The following is a 17791-nucleotide window of genomic DNA, read 5'->3' as shown; positions in this document are numbered from 1 at the left end:
TCGCTCTCCTGGGCTCCCGGGGCCTGCGCGACTCAGCAGTGGGTCCTCCCTGAGGGGCTGTGAGTGGTGAGAGGAGACCAGGGGTGGGGGTGGCACAGGAGAAGAAAGAAAAATAGACACTGACTTCAGGGAAGGAGATAGAGACTGAGAGAGAGAGAGGGAACTTTAGACCAGGAGAGCACGACAGAGAGAATACAGGAGGGAGATCAGAGGGGACTTAGGGCAGGAAGAGAGAGAGAGAAAGTGTGGGGGAGGGGAGACTGACTCCTGGGAGGAGAGAAAAACAGAGGAGGAGAAGAAGAAAAAGAGAAACAAAGAGAAAAGTAAGAGACGGAGACGTGGAAAGGGACCCCGAGAAAGACAGAGGCAGACGCAGGAGGCGGGCAGTGGTCACTGTGGGAGCCACAGGCAGAGGACCTGGGATGGCTCTGAGGCTTCCCATCAGGACGCCGCTGCTCCTCATGGGGCTGCTGATGACAGGTGAGTGGGATCCTGGCCGGTGACCAGAGCCAGGTGGCCCTCGTTTTCCACCCACATTCTCCAGGCAGACCCTCTGCCCTCTCCTACTGACACCTCTGTGTCCCCAGGCCTGGCCCAGGTGCCAGTCCCTGCCTCAGCCCCCCGAGGCTTCTGGGCTCTGCCTGAAAACTTGACAGTGGTGGAGGGGGCTGCCGCTGAGCTGTGGTGTGGGGTCAGCGCCCCTGGCAGCACAGTCCAATGGGCCAAAGACGGGCTGCTCCTAGGCCCCGATCCTAGGATCCCGAGTTTCCCGCGGTATCGCCTGCAAGGGGACCCTACGAAAGGTAAGGGACAAAAGCCTGAGATTCAGAGCCACCAGCAGAGGCTGACCGCGGCCCTGACCTGGGGTCCTCCCTGCAGGTGAATTCCACCTGCATATTGAAGCATGTGACCTCAGCGACGACGCAGGGTATGAGTGCCAGGTCAGCCGCTCAGAAACAGGCCCCGAGCTCGTGTCGCCCAGAGTGATCCTCTCCATCCTGGGTACGGGTGAGAGACCTCCAGGACCCATGAGTCTGGACTTCCACCCTCGCCAGCTCCAGGGTCCAGGAGTCCAAGCCACCAGTTCCCCACCACCCCTTTCCTTAGACCCAGGGTGCAGAACTCATTTCCTGAGCAATGAGACACAAAGCCCAAATCCTCATATCCTTCTGGGTGCTTCTGGCTTATCCCAGACCCTTTCTCACCAGTGCCCCCCAAGGTGCTTCAGCTGACCCCCGAGGCAGGGAGCACGGTCACGTGGGTAGCTGGGCAGGAGTACTTGGTCAGCTGTGTGTCTGGGGACGCAAAGCCAGCACCTGACATCACCTTCCTCCTGAGTGAGTGTGGGTGAACTGATGGGGGCAGCGTGAAGCCCCTGGAGTGGGGAGGGGATGTGTCCCTGCCCAGGGTCCTCCTGAGATGGGATGCAGGAACAGGCTTGGGGAGATGCTGAGGCCAGTGTGGGACCCAGTGGATGGGAGGGGACATCCAGGAAAGGTACCGAGGAGTTCACAGGACTGCTAGGCCAGGACTCAGGGGAGAGGCTGAGGCTCCAGCTAGAGATACGGGTGTCCTTCTGGTGCAGCAACGAGAAGCTGAGGTGATGGGGGTGGGTAATGCAACCCAGCAAGGAGGGGAGGGGAGAGGGAATTCCCTGGTGGTCCAGTGGTTAGGACTCCGCACTTCCACTGCAGGGAGCACGGGTTTGATCTCTGGTCAGGGAACTAAGATCCCTGCAAGCCAGGTGGCGTAGCCAAGATAAAAAGAGAGGAGGGGAGAGGCCCAGGCCAGGACTCAGCCCTGAGTGAGGACTCCAGGATTCAGGGAGGCTGGAATGTGTGGAGGGAATGGACATAGTGTTTTTCCCCAGAACCAGGGGGGAGGGGTTGTATGTCCACCCTGAGGAATTCCAGGCCATGCTCCCCAGGATCTACCTTGGGGGAAAGCTGGCACCCCTTCAGCCTTCTTGTTACCCCAAGGTGGACAAACAATTTCTGACATCTCTGCTAATGTGAATGAGGGATCCCAGGAGAAACTCTTCACCACAGAGGCCACAGCCAGGTATGGAAATTGGGGTGCCCTCCCCGCAGACTGATCCCCAAATTTCTCCATGAAAACCCCATATCCTAGGGATTCAAGCATGGAAACTTGGGTCAGGTAGGAACATCCGGGACCCAATTCTTCACCCTGACACTCTAAAACTTCTTCATGGAATCCCAGTTCCAGAGGATCAAGTACAAAGGTTTTGGCCAGGTGTGGGCCTCTGGGACCCCAGTTCTCGCTGTTGACCCCGAAATCTCGTCCATGGAACTCTAAATCCTAAAGGAAATCATCATAGAGACTTAGGCCAGGTGTGGGGACCCGGCACGCCCACCTCTTCACCTTGACTTCCCAAATTTCAGATGATCACTCTGACTTTAGAACCCCAACTTCCCACCCCAGGGTGACACCCCAGAGCTCGGATAACGGGCAGTTACTGGTCTGTGAGGGGTCCAGCCCAGCTTTGGACACCCCTATCAAGGCTTCAATCACCATGAATGTTCTGTGTAAGTGGGGAACTGAGTCAACTGTTGGCACTAAGGATAGGGAGCAGGAATTGGGGGGCCCGGGGGGCACAGGGATTATGGAAGGCTCAGACTCTCAAGGGGGAAACATAGGGGTTCAGAGACAGGTTGTGGGGCCTGGAAAGAATGGATGGGGTCCCCAGGCCCGTGACTGCTGTTCCCCAGTCCCCCCAGGACCCCCTGTCATTGAGTGGCCAGGCCTGGACGAGGGGCACGCGAGGGCAGGGCAGAACTTGGAGCTGCTGTGCATGGCCCGAGGGGGGAATCCGCTAGCCACACTGCAGTGGCTGAAGGTGAGGGCAGAGGCAGGTCTGGAGATGCGGGGAAGGGCGAGGGCCAGGAGCCGGCCCTGAGCTGGCCCAGGCCTGTCCCTGTCTCCAGAACGGCCAGCCAGTGTCCACAGCATGGGGCACAGAGCACGCTCAGGCAGTGGCCCGCAGCACGTTAGTGATGATCGTGCGGCCGGAAGACCATGGGGCGAGGCTCAGCTGCGAGGCCTACAACAGCGTATCTACAGGGATCCAGGAACGCGGGGTCACGCTGCAGGTCACCTGTGAGTCCTGGTGCCAGCTGCCCATCTGTCAGTCTGTGCCCCAGAGAACCATCTGTTTGTGTCCCCAAGTCATGCCTGCCTGATGCCAAAGACCTCATCATCTGTCCCCAGTCTCCTCTCTGTCTGGGCTCATCTGTGAGCCGTGCAGCCCAGCTTATGTCTCTCCTCTGTCCATCATCCCTGCAGTTCCCCCCAGTGCCATTACCATCCTGGGATCTGCATCCCAGTCTGAGAACAAGAACGTGACACTCTCCTGCATCACCAAGTCCAGTCGCCCGAGGGTCCTGCTGCGATGGTGGCTGGGCTGGCGGCAGCTGCTGCCCACAGAGGAGACGGTCATGGATGTGAGGCAGGGGCCGGGCTCCTGGGTCTGAGGGAGGAGGGAGCTGAGGGCACAACTCCTGGATCTGGGAGAGGAGGGGGTCTGGCAGCTTGGATGCCTTGGTGCCCGGGGAGCAAGCATGGACTGGGGCCCAGGGCCTCCAGGGTCTAACAGAGGAGAGGGTGGAGATGATTCTGTGTCCCTGCTGGGGTCTGGGGTGGACCCAGGTCACTGGTACCATGGATGGGGGTGCCCTACTCCCCCAGTCTGAAGCTCGCTCCCTGCCAGGGCCTGCATGGTGGCCACATCTCCATGTCTAACCTGACATTCCTGGCGCGACGGGAGGACAATGGTCTGACCCTCACGTGTGAGGCCTTTAGTGAGGCCTTCACCAAGGAGACCTTCAAGAAGTCACTCACCCTGAATGTGAAATGTGAGGCTCCACCCTCACCCGGGGGTGCCCCGTGCCTTAGAGACCCCCACCCTCAGGCCCCAGCCGGGAGAGAAAAGCCACTCTTCCTGGCTCTCCCCACAGATCCTGCCCAGAAGCTATGGATTGAGGGCCCCCCAGAGGGGCAGCGTCTCCGGGCTGGGACCCGGGTGAGGCTGGTATGTTTGGCCATTGGAGGCAATCCAGACCCTTCCCTCACCTGGTACAAGGTTGGTGTCAAGCAAGGGTTGTGGGGTGGCCGGGAATGTGGGGGAAAGATGAAGCCCCTTCTCTCCTCCTCTTGGGAAATCTTGGGAAACCTGAATTTCTTGAAAAATACTGGAGATTTTGAGTTTCGGCAGGGAATTGGAAAAGACAAACGCCATGAGAATTAAATGGGACCTTAGGAAAAGTGAGGAAGTTCTGGGAAAACAGTGAGAATTCTAGAATAAAAGAAAGAATTCTGGATCCAGATTGGGAATTCTAGAGAAAAGGCAATTAATTTCATTAAAATTAAAGGAAATACTGGTGAAATCTTGGAATTCAGGTGAAATGGCAGGAATTTTAGGGAAAGACTAAGAATTCCAGAAACAAAGACAATGGTGGGCAAAGCCTAGAAATTTGGGGGGAAAGACTAGTAATCCTCCAGCACATTCGGAAAATCCATTAATATTAAATTGAATTCTTGGGACTTGGGGGTAAGAAAATGAAATTCCATTAAAATTTAAAAATTCTGGCAGAATTCTGGGAGACTCTTGGGAAATTAGGAATCTAGTGGAAATTCTGGGGAAAGACTAGGCATTACAGGAACGAAATCGAATTCCATTTAATTGGATGGAATTTTGGAGAAATGCCACGAATTGGGGCAATACAAAGGATTCTAGTAAAAGATTAGGATAATAAGAGAATACTGGGGAAGGATTCAGAAATTTGCGACCAGCCAATGGAATTAAGGGAAAGATCAAAGGAAATCTCTGAGGAAGGTGGGGAGTTTAAGAAAAAGAACTAAGGATAGGCAAAAGTGAAGGAATTCTGGGAAAGGTTTGGGAATTCCAAGGGAGTTTCCTGGCGTAGGGTGTCTGGTAAACATAGCTGGAATGAATTTTGAGGAGTGGGGCTGAGGGTCGGCCGAGGGCACCAACGACTGCAGGCCTCCAGAGAGCAGAGGAGGCGGGGGGCGGGGGTGGTGAGGCGTGGGACTGGAGGTGGAATCAGACAGCAAAATCTCGGGGCTCCGGCGGCCCGGTCGGCGGGAGAGATTCCGGCAGGATGTGCTCAGTTCCGGTCCCCATTCCTCTACCCTAGCTGGTGCCCCCGGAAGGGGGCGCCTTTTCCTCATCACACAAAAGCTTTATCTGGGCTGGCAGCCAACCCAGTGGGGCGTCTCGCGGGGAATGGCAGGGCTACCCGCCGTCCCCCAGTCAGTCTCGGCCCTCAGGACTCGCGCACAGTGACCGAACCGCGGCCGCCCCAGGAGCCACGGCGGGTGCAGCTGGGAAGTCTGGAGAAGTCCGGGAGCACCTTCTCCCGAGAGCTGGTACTGATCACCGGTCCGTCGGACAACCAGGCCAAGTTCACGTGCAAAGCCGGCCAGCTCAGCGCGTCCACGCAGCTTGTGGTGCAGTGTGAGGAGGCGCACGGCCGGGCTGCGGGGGAGGGCTTGGCCGCCGCGGGCAACTGAGCCGGAGCCGTGGCTGGCGGCTTGGGGATGGGGGGCGGCTGGCGGAGGGGTGGGTGCCGCAGAGCCCCGGCGCGCTCGGGGCTGGGCGGGGCCTGGGTCACTGCCGGGCGGAAGCAGGCCGGGCCTCCTCCTCACCTCTGGGCCTCGCTCCTCCCACCGGTTCTCGAAGTCCCCCCAACTAATGTGACGATCCTGGCCAATGCGTCGGCGCTGCGCCCCGGGGATGCCTTAAACTTGACGTGCGTCAGCGTTAGCAGCAACCCTCCGGTCAACTTGTCGTGGGACAAGGAGGGGGAGAGGTGAGAGTGCGAGTGGCCCCGTCGCTCCCTGGTTCTGGTCACGCTCCTTTACAGTCAGAATCCCGCCCCCGCCCTACTTGCTGTTCTGTCCAGTACCCTGCCCAGTACCCAGACTCTGGCTCTGGTCCTACTCCCTGCCCGGTCCACAGGCTGGAGGGTGTGGCCGCCACGCCCCGGAGTGCTCCATTCAAAGGCTCCGCCGCCGCTAGGAGCGTCCTTCTGAGAATGTCATCCCGCGACCACGGCCACCGCGTGACCTGCCGTGCCCACAGCACCGAGCTACGGGAAACCGTGAGCGCGTTCTACCGCGTCAATGTGCTGTGTATGTGTGCAGGCCTGGCGTCCCTCTTGATTCCCTCCTGACCCTATACTACGTGGGTCTTCATCTTGATACTGTCTTTGACTTCCATCCTAAACCTTGAAACTTTCCTGACCTTTATCCTCACACCTGACCCTGCACCAGCTCCTATCCTGCCCAACCCCCATCCTGCCTTTTGTCCTCTATCCTTACCCCTGACCATCACCCCCATCCCGAACCCTCTTTCCATCCTTAAAGCTGACTCTGGCTTCTCCTGAACCTAACCCCCATCTCAGCTCTGAACTTAATTGCTACCTTGTCCACAACCTTAAAATCGAGTCATGATCTCGACTTTAACACTTCATGCCTGCACCTGATCTCAAATCCTCCCCGGATCTGAACCTTAACAATCTTGACTCCCAGCGGCGCCTCCTCCGCAGACCCTCCAGAGTTCCTGGGTGAGCAGGTGCTTGTGGTGACCGCGGTGGAGCAGGGCGAGGCACTGCTGCCCGTGTCCGTGTCTGCCAACCCTGCCCCGGAGGCCTTCAACTGGACCTTCCGCGGCTACCGCCTCAGCCCAGGTACAGGGAAGGGGCATGAAGAGCAGAGCAGGTCTCCGGGACTCCAGGACGGGAGGGTCTGGCAGGCCCCTCAACCTTTACTTCCCCCAGCTGGCGGCCCCCGGCATCGTATCCTGTCTGGTGGAGCTCTGCAGCTATGGAACGTGACCCGCGCTGACGATGGCCTCTACCAGCTGCACTGCCAGAACTCAGAGGGCACCGCTGAAGCTCTCGTGAGGCTGGATGTACACTGTGAGCCCCCTCGTCACCTTAGGCAAATAGGGAGCTTTGGAAGCCCCGCCCACCATGGAAACCACACCCATCCAGGGAATCTTGCCCACTGTGGAGTCTCCTCGTTGTGGAAGCTCCACCCACCCAGGGATTTTCACCCATCCTGGAAGCCTCCCACTCTGGGAGCCCCCACTGTGACGGAGCCACGTCCACTTTGGGAAACCTGCCCACTAGAGAGACCCTATGTAGAATCTCTGTCCACCTACTCCCATCAGCAAGCCAAGCCCTTTGTGGAAGCCCCACTGCCACACAATTCTGGAAGTCCACCGCACCTACTCTTGTCACTACAGTGGTATAGTAGAGGGTGGGGACAACCTCATTAACCTTGAGAACTTTACTCCAAAGGCAGACTTTATCACACCCATAACTTCCTCGGGCACCTCTAAGACGCCTCTCCCACCTGGGGCCCTCTTCCACCATGGCCTGTCTGGGCCCAAGTGCCTTCCCCAAGCTCCTCCCTTCCCTAGATGCTCCCATCATCCGAGCTCTCCAAGACCCCACTGAAGTGAATATTGGGGGCTCTGTGGACATAGTCTGCACTGTTGACGCCAATCCCATCCTTCCTGAGATGTTCAACTGGGAGAGGCTGGTGAGGATCCAACCTTTGGTAAAAGGAGGGGGCTGGGAGGATGTGATTTCTTGACTGTGAGTTCCTTGGGAGGAGGGGTCACGTCTACATGACCCTCTATAACTATGTACTTGTCCGGGCATGCTCCAAGAACTAACTGTTGAATGGCAGATGGATGGGTGGATGAGTGAATAGATAACCAGGTGAGTGGGTGGGCAGGTGGGTGGATATATGGATGGATAGGTAGATGGGTGGATGAATAGGTGGATGGATGAATGAGTGGATGGAAGAACAGATGGACAAATGAACAAGTGAATGACTGGATAAATGGATCAATAAATGGGCAGTTAGATGATTGAATGAGAGAAATGAGTAGATTAGACTAGAGAGTAGATGGATGGGTAGATATACCATCAGTGGAAAAGATGTCTGTGGAAGGATAATGGGTAAACGGATGGATGGATGAATGGGTGAGTGCACAGGTCAATGGAGAGATGGAGAGATGGATAAATAGGTAGCTAGATGCATTGATGAACAGATGCATGTATTTATTGGTGTGTGTGTCTATGAGGAAATAGATGGGGTGGATGGGTTGAGAGATGGAAGGGTGAATGGACAGGTAGAAGGAAGACAGATGGCTGGATGAATGAATGGGTGAATGGATGAATGGATGGAATGGGAGGTTGATGGATGTATGGATAAATGAATGAATCGATGGATAGTATGGTTAAATACATGGATGGATGGGTGGGTAGATGGTTCCAAGCATGAATGGTTGAATAAATGGTTGGGTGAGTGGTTGGCTGGGTTGGTGGATGAATGGATGGATCCATGCATGAATGGTTGGATAAATGGATGGATGGGTGTATGGGTGGATGACAGGGGGAATTTTTTCTTTGCTAGGAAGGGTGATTGTGGCTGGGAGAATGAGGCTACAGAGGGAACCCAGTTTGGAGGATAATGGAGCAGGGGCCAGAGTTGGGGACTATCTCCTGAGTCTTGTGCCTCCAGGGAGAAGAGGAGGAGGACCAGAGCCTGGATGACATGGAGAAGATATCAAAGGGGTCCACAGGGCGTCTTCGGATTCACCACGCCAAGTTGACCCAGGCTGGTGCTTACCAGTGCATTGTGGACAATGGGGTGGCACCTCCAGCCAGAGGGCTGGTCCGTCTTGTTGTCAGATGTGAGTAACAACCAAAGCCCTAACTTCAACGCCTGCCACTAAATCCACATATCATATCCTTCCATACACCTCATGTTGACCTCCAACCCCTCTAGTTGCCCCCCACGTGGAGCATCCCTCTCCTCTAACTAAAGTGGCTGCAGCTGGAGACAGCACTAGTTCTGCCACCCTCCACTGTCGTGCCCGAGGTGTCCCCAATATCGTCTTCACTTGGACCAAAAACGGGGTCCCTCTGGATCTCCAGGATCCCAGGTGAGCCCAGGCCCAGCCAGGTAGAAGTCCAGCCCTAACTTTGATCCCCCAGCCCCAATCACCCTCCCTGAGTCCCTGCCACACCTCCTCTCCAGGTACACAGAGCACACATACCACCAGAGTGGTGTCCACAGCAGCCTCCTGACCATTGCCAACGTGTCCGCAGCCCAGGATTATGCCCTCTTCACGTGCACAGCCACCAACCCCCTCGGCTCGGACCACACCGATATTCAACTCGTCAGCATCAGTATGGTGGGAGGGGGCTGTGAGGGTGTTGGGAGGGTGCTCCCCTAGGTCAATCCCCAAGTCTCTGGTTGCTCTCAGAATGGCGGTGTTCTGAAACCTGAGAAGTGTTTATGAATGAGGATGGAGTTTTTGCCTGCCCCGAAAATCCCAATGGAGACTGGATTTTTAGGGAAACCCACAACAAAGGAAAAAATGGAGGGGGTTTCTTATTGGCCCAAGTAACTGAAAAGTAGATTTTCAGGAGTCACTGGATCTAGGTTCAGCTGTCATCAAGAACTCCCCATCTCTCAGGATCGCTTTTCTCTGTGTTGGCTTTATTGTGAGATGTCTGTTAAACATCTAACAACCACTATGAGAAGCTTTACAATAAAGTAAGGCTTCCTAACAGTGGTCTGAAAGTACTAGAATTAAGATCCATTGGTTCCACTTGGCTCCCAGCCCATCCCTGATCCAATCAGGTGGTGAGGGGAAGACAACCTGATTTGATTGTTGCTCCTGTTGGCGAGGCCTAGTCACATGTCCATCCTACAAGGAGTGGAGTCACTTCCATCAGAAGCACGTGGCCTGAGGATGTGGGCGAGTGGTTCTCCAATGGGTATTCAGGGTTCTGTAACCAGAAGAAATGAGGGGAATGGATATGAGATAGGCACAAAAATCCACCACAAGAAACATATATTATACAGTCAATCCTCCTTACTTGTGGAGTCTGTATATGCAAATTTGCCTGCTGGCTAAAATGTATTCATAACCCTCAAATCAATACTCATGCTGCTCTCTCAGACATTCAGGCGACTGTACAGAGCAGGTGAAAAATTTGAGTCACCCAATGAGTGAGTACATTCTCCACTGAGGTGGAGCAAGGCGACACTCTGCTTTCTTACAGCTCTCATTTTTTGCACCTTCGTGCTTTTTGTTAGTGATTTTGCTAAATAAAATGGCCCCCAAGCACAGCACTAAAGTGCCGTCTGGTGTTCCTAAGCTCAAGAAGTCTGTGGTGTGCCATTTGGAGAAAATACTTGTGTTGGATAAGCTTCGTTCAGGTGTGAGTTATAGCACCACTGGCTGTGAGTTCAATGTTAATGAATCAACAAGATATATTAAATAAGACATCTTTAAGCAGAAACATGCATAATACAAGATCATGTGTTAATTGGTTGATGAAAATGTGACTAGAGGCTCATGGGAATCTAAGCCTGCATTTCCCCTAGAAGCAATGGTTTGGTATTTGCTCGTTGAGGGTTCGCAGTGACTTTAGAGAACATGACCACCATGAATAATGAGAATCGACTGTATGTTTAAAATCATGCTTAAGGAATCTGGAAGGAATCTTTCAGAATCCTTCTGTATCCTCTGACTATGTCCCCCATCCTTTACCTCAAAGGCCGCCCTGATCCGCCATTGGGATTGAAGGTCGTGAGCATGGCCCCATACTCGGTGGGGCTGGAGTGGAAGCCTGGCTTTGATGGGGGCTTGCCACAAAGTTTCCAAATCAGGTGGGTCCCTGTCATGGCAGGAAGGGGTGGTAGGCAATAGGACTGGGGCACCTCCCTGAATGACTGCTCTCCCTTTCATGCAGGTATGAGGCTCTGGGGACTCCAGGGTTCCTCTACATGAATGTCCTACCACCCCAGGCCACCACCTTCACACTGACTGGGCTGCAGCCTTCTACACGATACAGGCTCTGGTTGCTGGCCAGCAATGCCCTGGGCGACAGCGGACTAGCTGACAAAGGGTCCCAGATCTCAGTCACCACTCCAGGTGGGAAGGGACATTCTTGGGCAGGTTGCAAAATTCCTCAGAGAACTTACAGGGTGGTATAGTGAAGTCAATACTATTATTCCCTTTTTGCAGATGGAGAAACTGAGGCCCAGAGAGGTTAAACTGTCAAAGCTCACACAGATAGAAGGAACTACGGATGAGATTTAAACTCAGGCAGATGAACTCCAAAGACTAGTTTTTGCCACTAGACTCTACTGTTGGAATGTGATTGATCACACAAGGGAAATTATAAGGGAATTTGAATTGAATTAAAATGAAAACATGAAAATTGTGGGGTGCAGCTAAAGCACTGCTTAGCAAGAAATTTATAGCATTAAGTGCTCATATTAGATTTTTTTTAAAAGGTCTTCAAATTGTCTAAGTTTCCATGTTAAGAAACTAGAAAAAGAAAGACAAACCCAAATCCTAAGTAGATGGAAGGAAGGAAATAATAAAGAGCAGAAATTGATGAACTAGAAAATCAAAAAACAATAAAGAAAAATCAATGAAACCAAAAGCTGATTTGTTGAAAAGATCAGTAATGTTTATAAAGCTAATCAAGGCAAAAAAGAGAGAAGACACCACTTAACCAATATCAGGAATGAAAAGGGACATTACCACGGATCCTACAGACATTAAAGGAAATTAGGAAGTATTACAAACAACTTTATGTCAATAAATTCAGCAACTTGATGACACGGATAAATTCTTATATGACTGAGAACATTTTGACTCTGGTAGACACTACAGTGTCGTGGCTAACCACACAGAGCATGGTTCAGACAAACCTGGGTTCAAGTCCCAGCTCTGCAACTTCCTAGATGTGAGACCTTAGGCAAGTCACTCAAGACTCAGTATGATCTTTGAGCCTCAGGCTCTAAAGATAAGGTGTATCTCCAGCCTCTGTATCTCAGTTTCTGAAAATAAGGTCTATCTTAGACAGTTGTGAGGATTAAATAAAATATATCTAAAACTCTTAGAACAGGGCCCTGTACAAAGTAAGTGCTATGTAGATGCTAATTTAAAGAAATGCCCCCTGCTCACCTTCTGTTTACTTTGCCCCATGAAAGCTCCCTTTTTCTGTCTTTCCCTTCCTGACAGAGCAGCCTTTTTCCTCATGGAAGTAAGGACTCTTTCCCATCCCTACAATCTTCCCTCCCCTTTCCCCCACCTCCATTCCAGTTTTCCCTTTAAGCACTAAAGCATAAAGTAGTACTATACTTACATCCGTTGCTCTAGAACTTATACGTCTATTAAGGCATTCTGAGAACCCAGCATCTTTTTTGATTAATCCCTAAAATTGACAATTCAGGTTAAAAGGACCTTCCACACCATAAAGCACTCATCAATAATTTATTATTTTTTATTATTAGCATTATTATTATTAGCATTAGTGTTAGAATGGCTATTAATAGTATTGTCATTATCATCAGCAATTTCCAGTTCTCTTTGAAATATTCCTAAGAAGTCATAAATTAGTTCCCATGAGTCTCAAAATGGGCTGCAAAGCTTAATAGGAGGCTGAGAAATATTTAAGGCTTATCTCAGATTAATGGTGTTAATTTGCATTCTCTATATCCACCTCCCAGGTCTAGACCAACCTTCTGGAGAACCTGACTACCAGCTGCCTACAGAGCAGCCTGCAGGCAAGTCCTCAATCCCCAAACACCCTCTCTTTCCTGGAAAAAACTTTCTGGTCTCTAACCCCACCTCCTCTTCCTTGTGGCCACAGCCCTTTAAGACTTAGCTCTGCCCTGTAGGCCCTCATTCATATCCTTAGCTCTTCCTCTTACCTGGATGTGATAAATTTTCTCTCTTCCTAATTCAGTTTAATTCTGAAAAACAAAGCAAAACGAAAAACTAGCTGATTCCATGCCCTGTGCAGAGCCTGTGTCAGTTGGCTTTTGCTGCGTAACAAACCATCCCAAATATGCCCACTTACAGCAACAAACATTATTTCTTGTGATTCTATGAGTGGCTGAACCGTTCTGGTCTGGGCTATAGTCATGTAGCAGCTCTGCTGGGACTGGTTGGTCTAGGGGGGCCCCTCCTCACACGTCTGACAATCTGGCTCTTGGTTGGGACAATGGAGGTAAGTGGGCCGCATGTGCCTCCTTGGCTTGTTCACATGGAGGTGGTCACTGGAATCCCAAGAGCAGCAGGAGAGGGCAAGTTCCAATTTACAGGCACTTTTCAAGCTTCTGATTCTGTCTCATTGGCTGAAGCAAGTGACATGGCTCAATTCAGAGACAGTGTGGAAGGGAAAATCTCAAGGGTATGCATATAAGGAGACAATTATGATCATTTTGCAAATAATCCCCTTTAGAGTCTGAGAAGGTTGCAAGTGACAGAAATTCAGCTGTTGTTGACAATAAAAAGAATGGCTTGGCTCATGAAATTGAAACCTCTTAGTGTGCCTGGATTCAGGTGCTTAAAATTTTCACCAAGGATCAGTTTCTCACTCTCTCTCTCAACTTTGCCTTCCACTCTGATGACTTCCTTCTCAGGTTCTTCTCTTAAGAAGGCAAAGAAGTCCTCCCACACCTTCAGCTTTTATTTCACTTCTTAGCAGCTAGCAGAAGAGTGTCCTAGATGTTCTTGCAAAAATCCACCTTAGGTCAAATGCCAGTCTCTGAACTGATTGCCGTGGGAAGAGGAATGGGTGCTCTTATTGGCCATGTCAGGCCATGTGTCCTCCACAGAGTCCTGGGGAGCCATCCAGGCTGAGAGCAGGGAGTAACCACCGTCAAAGGAAAATGAGTCCTGTTAGCAGAAGTTGGGGAAATGAGTGCTAAGCAGATGTCTACTGAGAGGGACTTAGTCCTGTCCTCAGGGATATAGCAGAGGACTCTGATATTGTCTGGGATGGAAGTTTGTGCAAAGAGGAAGTCATTTGAGATGGAGTTTGAAGGGAGAGTAGAAGTTTGCTTGAGATGAAAGGACATTTAAAGACAGACACTTGACTATTCGAAAGCTTAGAAGTGTGGGTTTGTCTCAGTGATTCTGGAAACAGCCAGTGGTTAGTTTTGTGTGGCTGGAGGGTCAATAGTCTGTGAGCAAGAGTGGAGACATGGGAAGAGGCCAGATCACAGAAGGTCTTGAATGCCCAGCTAAAGAGCTGAAGTTCCTGCTTGAGTCCATACAAGGGGCTTGGGCAAAGGTAGGACCCAGTGCTAATGGCCTGATTTGAGAAAGGAGCCACCTTCCCTGGGGTGGCAAAAGGAGTGGACATGGAAACCCCTGCCCATCTGATTTCCTGACCTAGGAGGAGGACTTTGCTTGGTCAGGGACAGGCTTTTTCAGAGAACCCCAGTTGAAGTCTAAAACCAATTGTCCCCACAGGACCCTCAAAGCTGCCCCTGCTGCCGGTGCTGTTTGCTGTTGGGGGTCTTCTGCTGCTTTCTAACGCCTCCTGTGTCGGGGGATTCCTCTGGCAGCGGAGACTGAAGCGTCTTGCTGAGGGTGAGGAGGGACCTTTCCCCTGCCGGGACGGAGGCCCAAGGGTGATGGGAGCCCTGGGTTGGCTGCATATGAAGGTATCCCAGGGCCAAGTGGGCTCGAGGAGCATGTTTCTGACCCCTTTTTTCCTACTTCCCTCAGGCATCTCAGAGAAGACAGAGGCAGGGTAAGTGGGGATATTTTTCTGTAAGGAAGACTCTGGGGAGGAGGATTGAGGGAGACAGCTGTCAGAGGGTCAACACCCAGCTACCCCCATGCCTCCATCCTGGAAGGTCGGAGGAAGACCGAGTCAGGAATGAATACGAGGAGAGCCAGTGGACTGGAGACCGTGACACCCGAAGCTCCATGGTGAGTGAGGGTGGTCCTGACACCCCCCCACCCCCGACAGGGAATTGACAGTGACTAAAATTCCACTGTCAGCTTCACATTAATCATTGCCCTTTCCAGGAATGATGGAGTCAAAGGATGGAAAAGACTTTATCTGTTGTTTTTTGGGGGGGGGGGGGGCATTGACAGGTTAGCACAACAGATGTAGAGCCATATTACCACTCCATGAGGGACTTCAGTCCCCAGCTGCCCCCCACGCTGGAGGAGGTGTCTTATCCCCGAGGTGAGTGGTGAGCACAGTGGAAACCCCCCCCACCATAGGTACCCCTGACATCTGGACCTGGTGCCCTGATCATCTCTCCCTTCCAGGTCTCACAGGTCTTGAGGAGGAGAATATGACTTTTCCTGGGCACGTGTATGATGAGGTAGAAAGACTGTACGCCCCGTCTGGGGCCTGGGGACCCCTCTACGATGAAGTACCGATGGTGAGGAGATTTGTATCAGCAGAAATATTTCTTGGCTAGTGCTGGAAACCCACCTCCTATTGCTTGTATTAATTAGGGTAAGCTAGCTGCTGTAGCAAAGAGGCCTTAGCCATAATCCAGTGGCCTAAACAAGACAGTCTATTTCTTTCTCACATAGCAGTCAGAGGTGAGTGGCCCTGCTGCATGTGGTTATTCTGGAGCCCAAGTTCTTTCTATTGTGTTCTTCTGCTATCCTCTAGTAAGCTGACCAAGTTTACATGGATGGGACAGTTCCCTGGGGGTTTCAACCGGTGGGAAAGGGAAAAAGAGAGCATGGTAGAGGCACAACCCTGACTTAACGGTACAGGCCCAGAAACGGTGCATTCTGCTCTTATCCCACTGGTGAGAATATGGACATGGTCACACCGAACTGCAAAGGAGTCTGAGAAATGCAGCCTGTTTGGCAGCTATATCCCCTACTACAATTCTGTTACTGTGGAAGAAGGAAGGTATGTAGTTGGTTGGATAATTAGCCATCTCCACTATACTGGTTAAGCAGAGAGATACAGAGAAATAATTTTTTGGCCCACTCAATGGAAAAGTCAAGGGATAGAAATGTCTTCAGGCCCACCCAGAATTTCCTCTCTAAAGATGTCCCTAGCAAATTCAGGTTTGTATCCTATTAGATTAGAAACCTTCAAATAAAGGGAATGCCTCTTTTTCAATAGCTCCAAAGCCCCAACGCGGACACTTATTGGTTTAGTTTGGCTCATACTCATTGCTGAACCACTGAAGTGGGGAGTAGAATATGCTAATTGGACACGTCTGAATCAGTGCCCACCCATGGCATCAGGGAGTAGGGGCCAGCCCCACTCAATCCACTGGGCTGAGAGTGGAAGAGGGATGGAGAGCACAGAGGGAAGTAAAGATTGTGGCTGGGCAGGCAAAAGCAGCAGACAGGGACTTTGGCCACCAACTAAGCCCCACCTACTGCCTCACAGTAAGGGAGGTGGGGCAGAACCCCTACTTTCTGTGTGGCCTTGACTAATGCTCTGGCTACAGTGGGCCAAAGATTTCCCTCTGTAACTTTGTCCAGATGGGGAACTGTTCTCCCCACAAAGGTGGAAATAAAGTGCATAATGCTGTCCATGGTGCTGAACCACATGTGCCCTCTAAAGCACAGACGCAGTCTGCACACTTTCTGAAAAGGGCCAGATCGTAAATATTTTGGGCTTTGCAGGATATAGTGTCTTTCTAGAAACTACTCACTGTGCCATAAAAACAGCCATAGACAATAGATAGACAAACAATTGTGGCTAAGTTCCAATAAAACTTTATTTTTGGGCACTGAAATTTGAAATTAATATAATCTTCACATGTCACAAGTATCATTCTTTTTTTGATATTTTCCCAGCAATTAAAAAACGTAAAACTATTCTTAGGCAATAAAAAAATGCAGTGGGCCATATTTGGCCTGTGGGCAAGTCTGCTCTAAAGTTTGCTGATCAAAAACAACCATTTTCTCCCAAATCTAGGGAAAGCACATCCCCAGTAGCAACCACCCTACATGGTCTTTTATCTCTTTTATTTTGATGATGGAATGTTTTGGACATTCATAAGACTGACAGAATCAAGATTCACATTCCACAATTCCCATAGCTGATATCGTGGGCTAACTAAAAGTTTCACATGTCTGACATTTAAATTACTTTTTTGAGTGTAAATCACAAGATATCTTGGACTTGCTTAAAAATAATCCAGTTGGGAGGGTGGGGGATAAGAAGCTAGAGACATAGATAAATAAAGATTGACCAAAGGTTGATATTGTTGAAACTAAGTGATGGGCTCACGGGGGTACATAATAATCACTCTCCTCTTTGTTTATGTTGGAATTTCCACCATAATTAGAAACTAAAACATTTTTTTCTATGAAGTAGAGCAGGAGGGTGTATCCCCCAGAGCTTCAGTGATGACTCACAGAGCATCTCTCTATGGTTCTAACTCCACCTTTGCTTGTCAGGGCTCCTGTGACCTCTACTGGCCTGAAGACAGGTATGAGGATGCAAGAGGAATCTATGATCAGGTGGCAGGAGATTTGGACCCTATGGAACCTGATGTTCTACCCTTTGAGATGAGGGGACAGCTGGTGTGAGACAGCCTTTTCCTACACCTGCAAGACATAATATCCCAGTTGTCCTTTTTATTCCAGCCTAGGCTGAGCTTGTTAAGTGATCTCCATTGGACACAAAGGGACTGGACTTTTTCAGAAAGGGAAGTGGAGGGGTGTGTGTAAGTGACAGAAGATGGTTCAACCTGGTGTCAAAGTATAAACAAGCCTCCTCCTGGGGTTGGATTTAGAGTTCTCCATAGGGACACAGTGAATTGTAAAAGACATCTCAATAATGAAAAGCTAGTCTGAGGGTTTTTATGCTTTTTAAAGTAAACATTTCAGAAGTGGGAAAAGACATGTTAAAAACTCAGTTCATTTTGAGTTCAACTACATCTGAAATAGCCTGGTTTATGCTTTTCCACAGTT

The 17791-nt window shown here is 51.0% G+C and overlaps 1 protein-coding gene across 1 annotated transcript; it reads left to right on the top strand.

Annotated features, from left to right (window-relative positions):
• Positions 1–66: 66 nt before the first annotated feature.
• Positions 67–17791, top strand: NPHS1 (NPHS1 adhesion molecule, nephrin). The gene is made up of 29 exons (XM_068528677.1): positions 67–480; positions 588–803; positions 880–1002; positions 1209–1337; positions 1980–2061; positions 2443–2546; positions 2730–2857; positions 2946–3117; positions 3304–3461; positions 3728–3872; positions 3975–4099; positions 5308–5494; positions 5720–5849; positions 5999–6171; positions 6588–6728; positions 6819–6959; positions 7466–7587; positions 8578–8749; positions 8845–9001; positions 9097–9248; positions 10629–10740; positions 10824–11005; positions 12595–12651; positions 14348–14467; positions 14606–14630; positions 14737–14812; positions 14981–15074; positions 15161–15276; positions 17276–17791. Exons 1-29 carry the CDS (start codon positions 423–425, stop codon positions 17405–17407), a joined length of 3729 nt encoding a protein of 1242 aa, XP_068384778.1. The 5' UTR covers positions 67–422; the 3' UTR covers positions 17408–17791.

The sequence above is a fragment of the Eschrichtius robustus genome, chromosome 19, assembly GCF_028021215.1.
Source record: "Eschrichtius robustus isolate mEscRob2 chromosome 19, mEscRob2.pri, whole genome shotgun sequence".
Classification (NCBI taxonomy): domain Eukaryota; kingdom Metazoa; phylum Chordata; class Mammalia; order Artiodactyla; family Eschrichtiidae; genus Eschrichtius; species Eschrichtius robustus.
Note: the sequence above shows the minus strand (reverse complement) of the source record. Positions and strands in the feature narration are given on the sequence as shown.

What these genes read in the sequence shown, in the direction of transcription:
- NPHS1 (XM_068528677.1), top strand. Translation starts at nt 423, where the DNA reads ATGGCTCTGAGGCTTCCCATCAGGACGCCGCTGCTCCTCATGGGGCTG. An exon ending in CATGGGGCTGCTGATGACAG is followed by an intron (nt 481 to 587) that starts GTGAGTGGGATC and finishes CTGTGTCCCCAG; the next exon opens with GCCTGGCCCAGGTGCCAGTC. An exon ending in GTGACACCCGAAGCTCCATG is followed by an intron (nt 14,813 to 14,980) that starts GTGAGTGAGGGT and finishes GGGCATTGACAG; the next exon opens with GTTAGCACAACAGATGTAGA.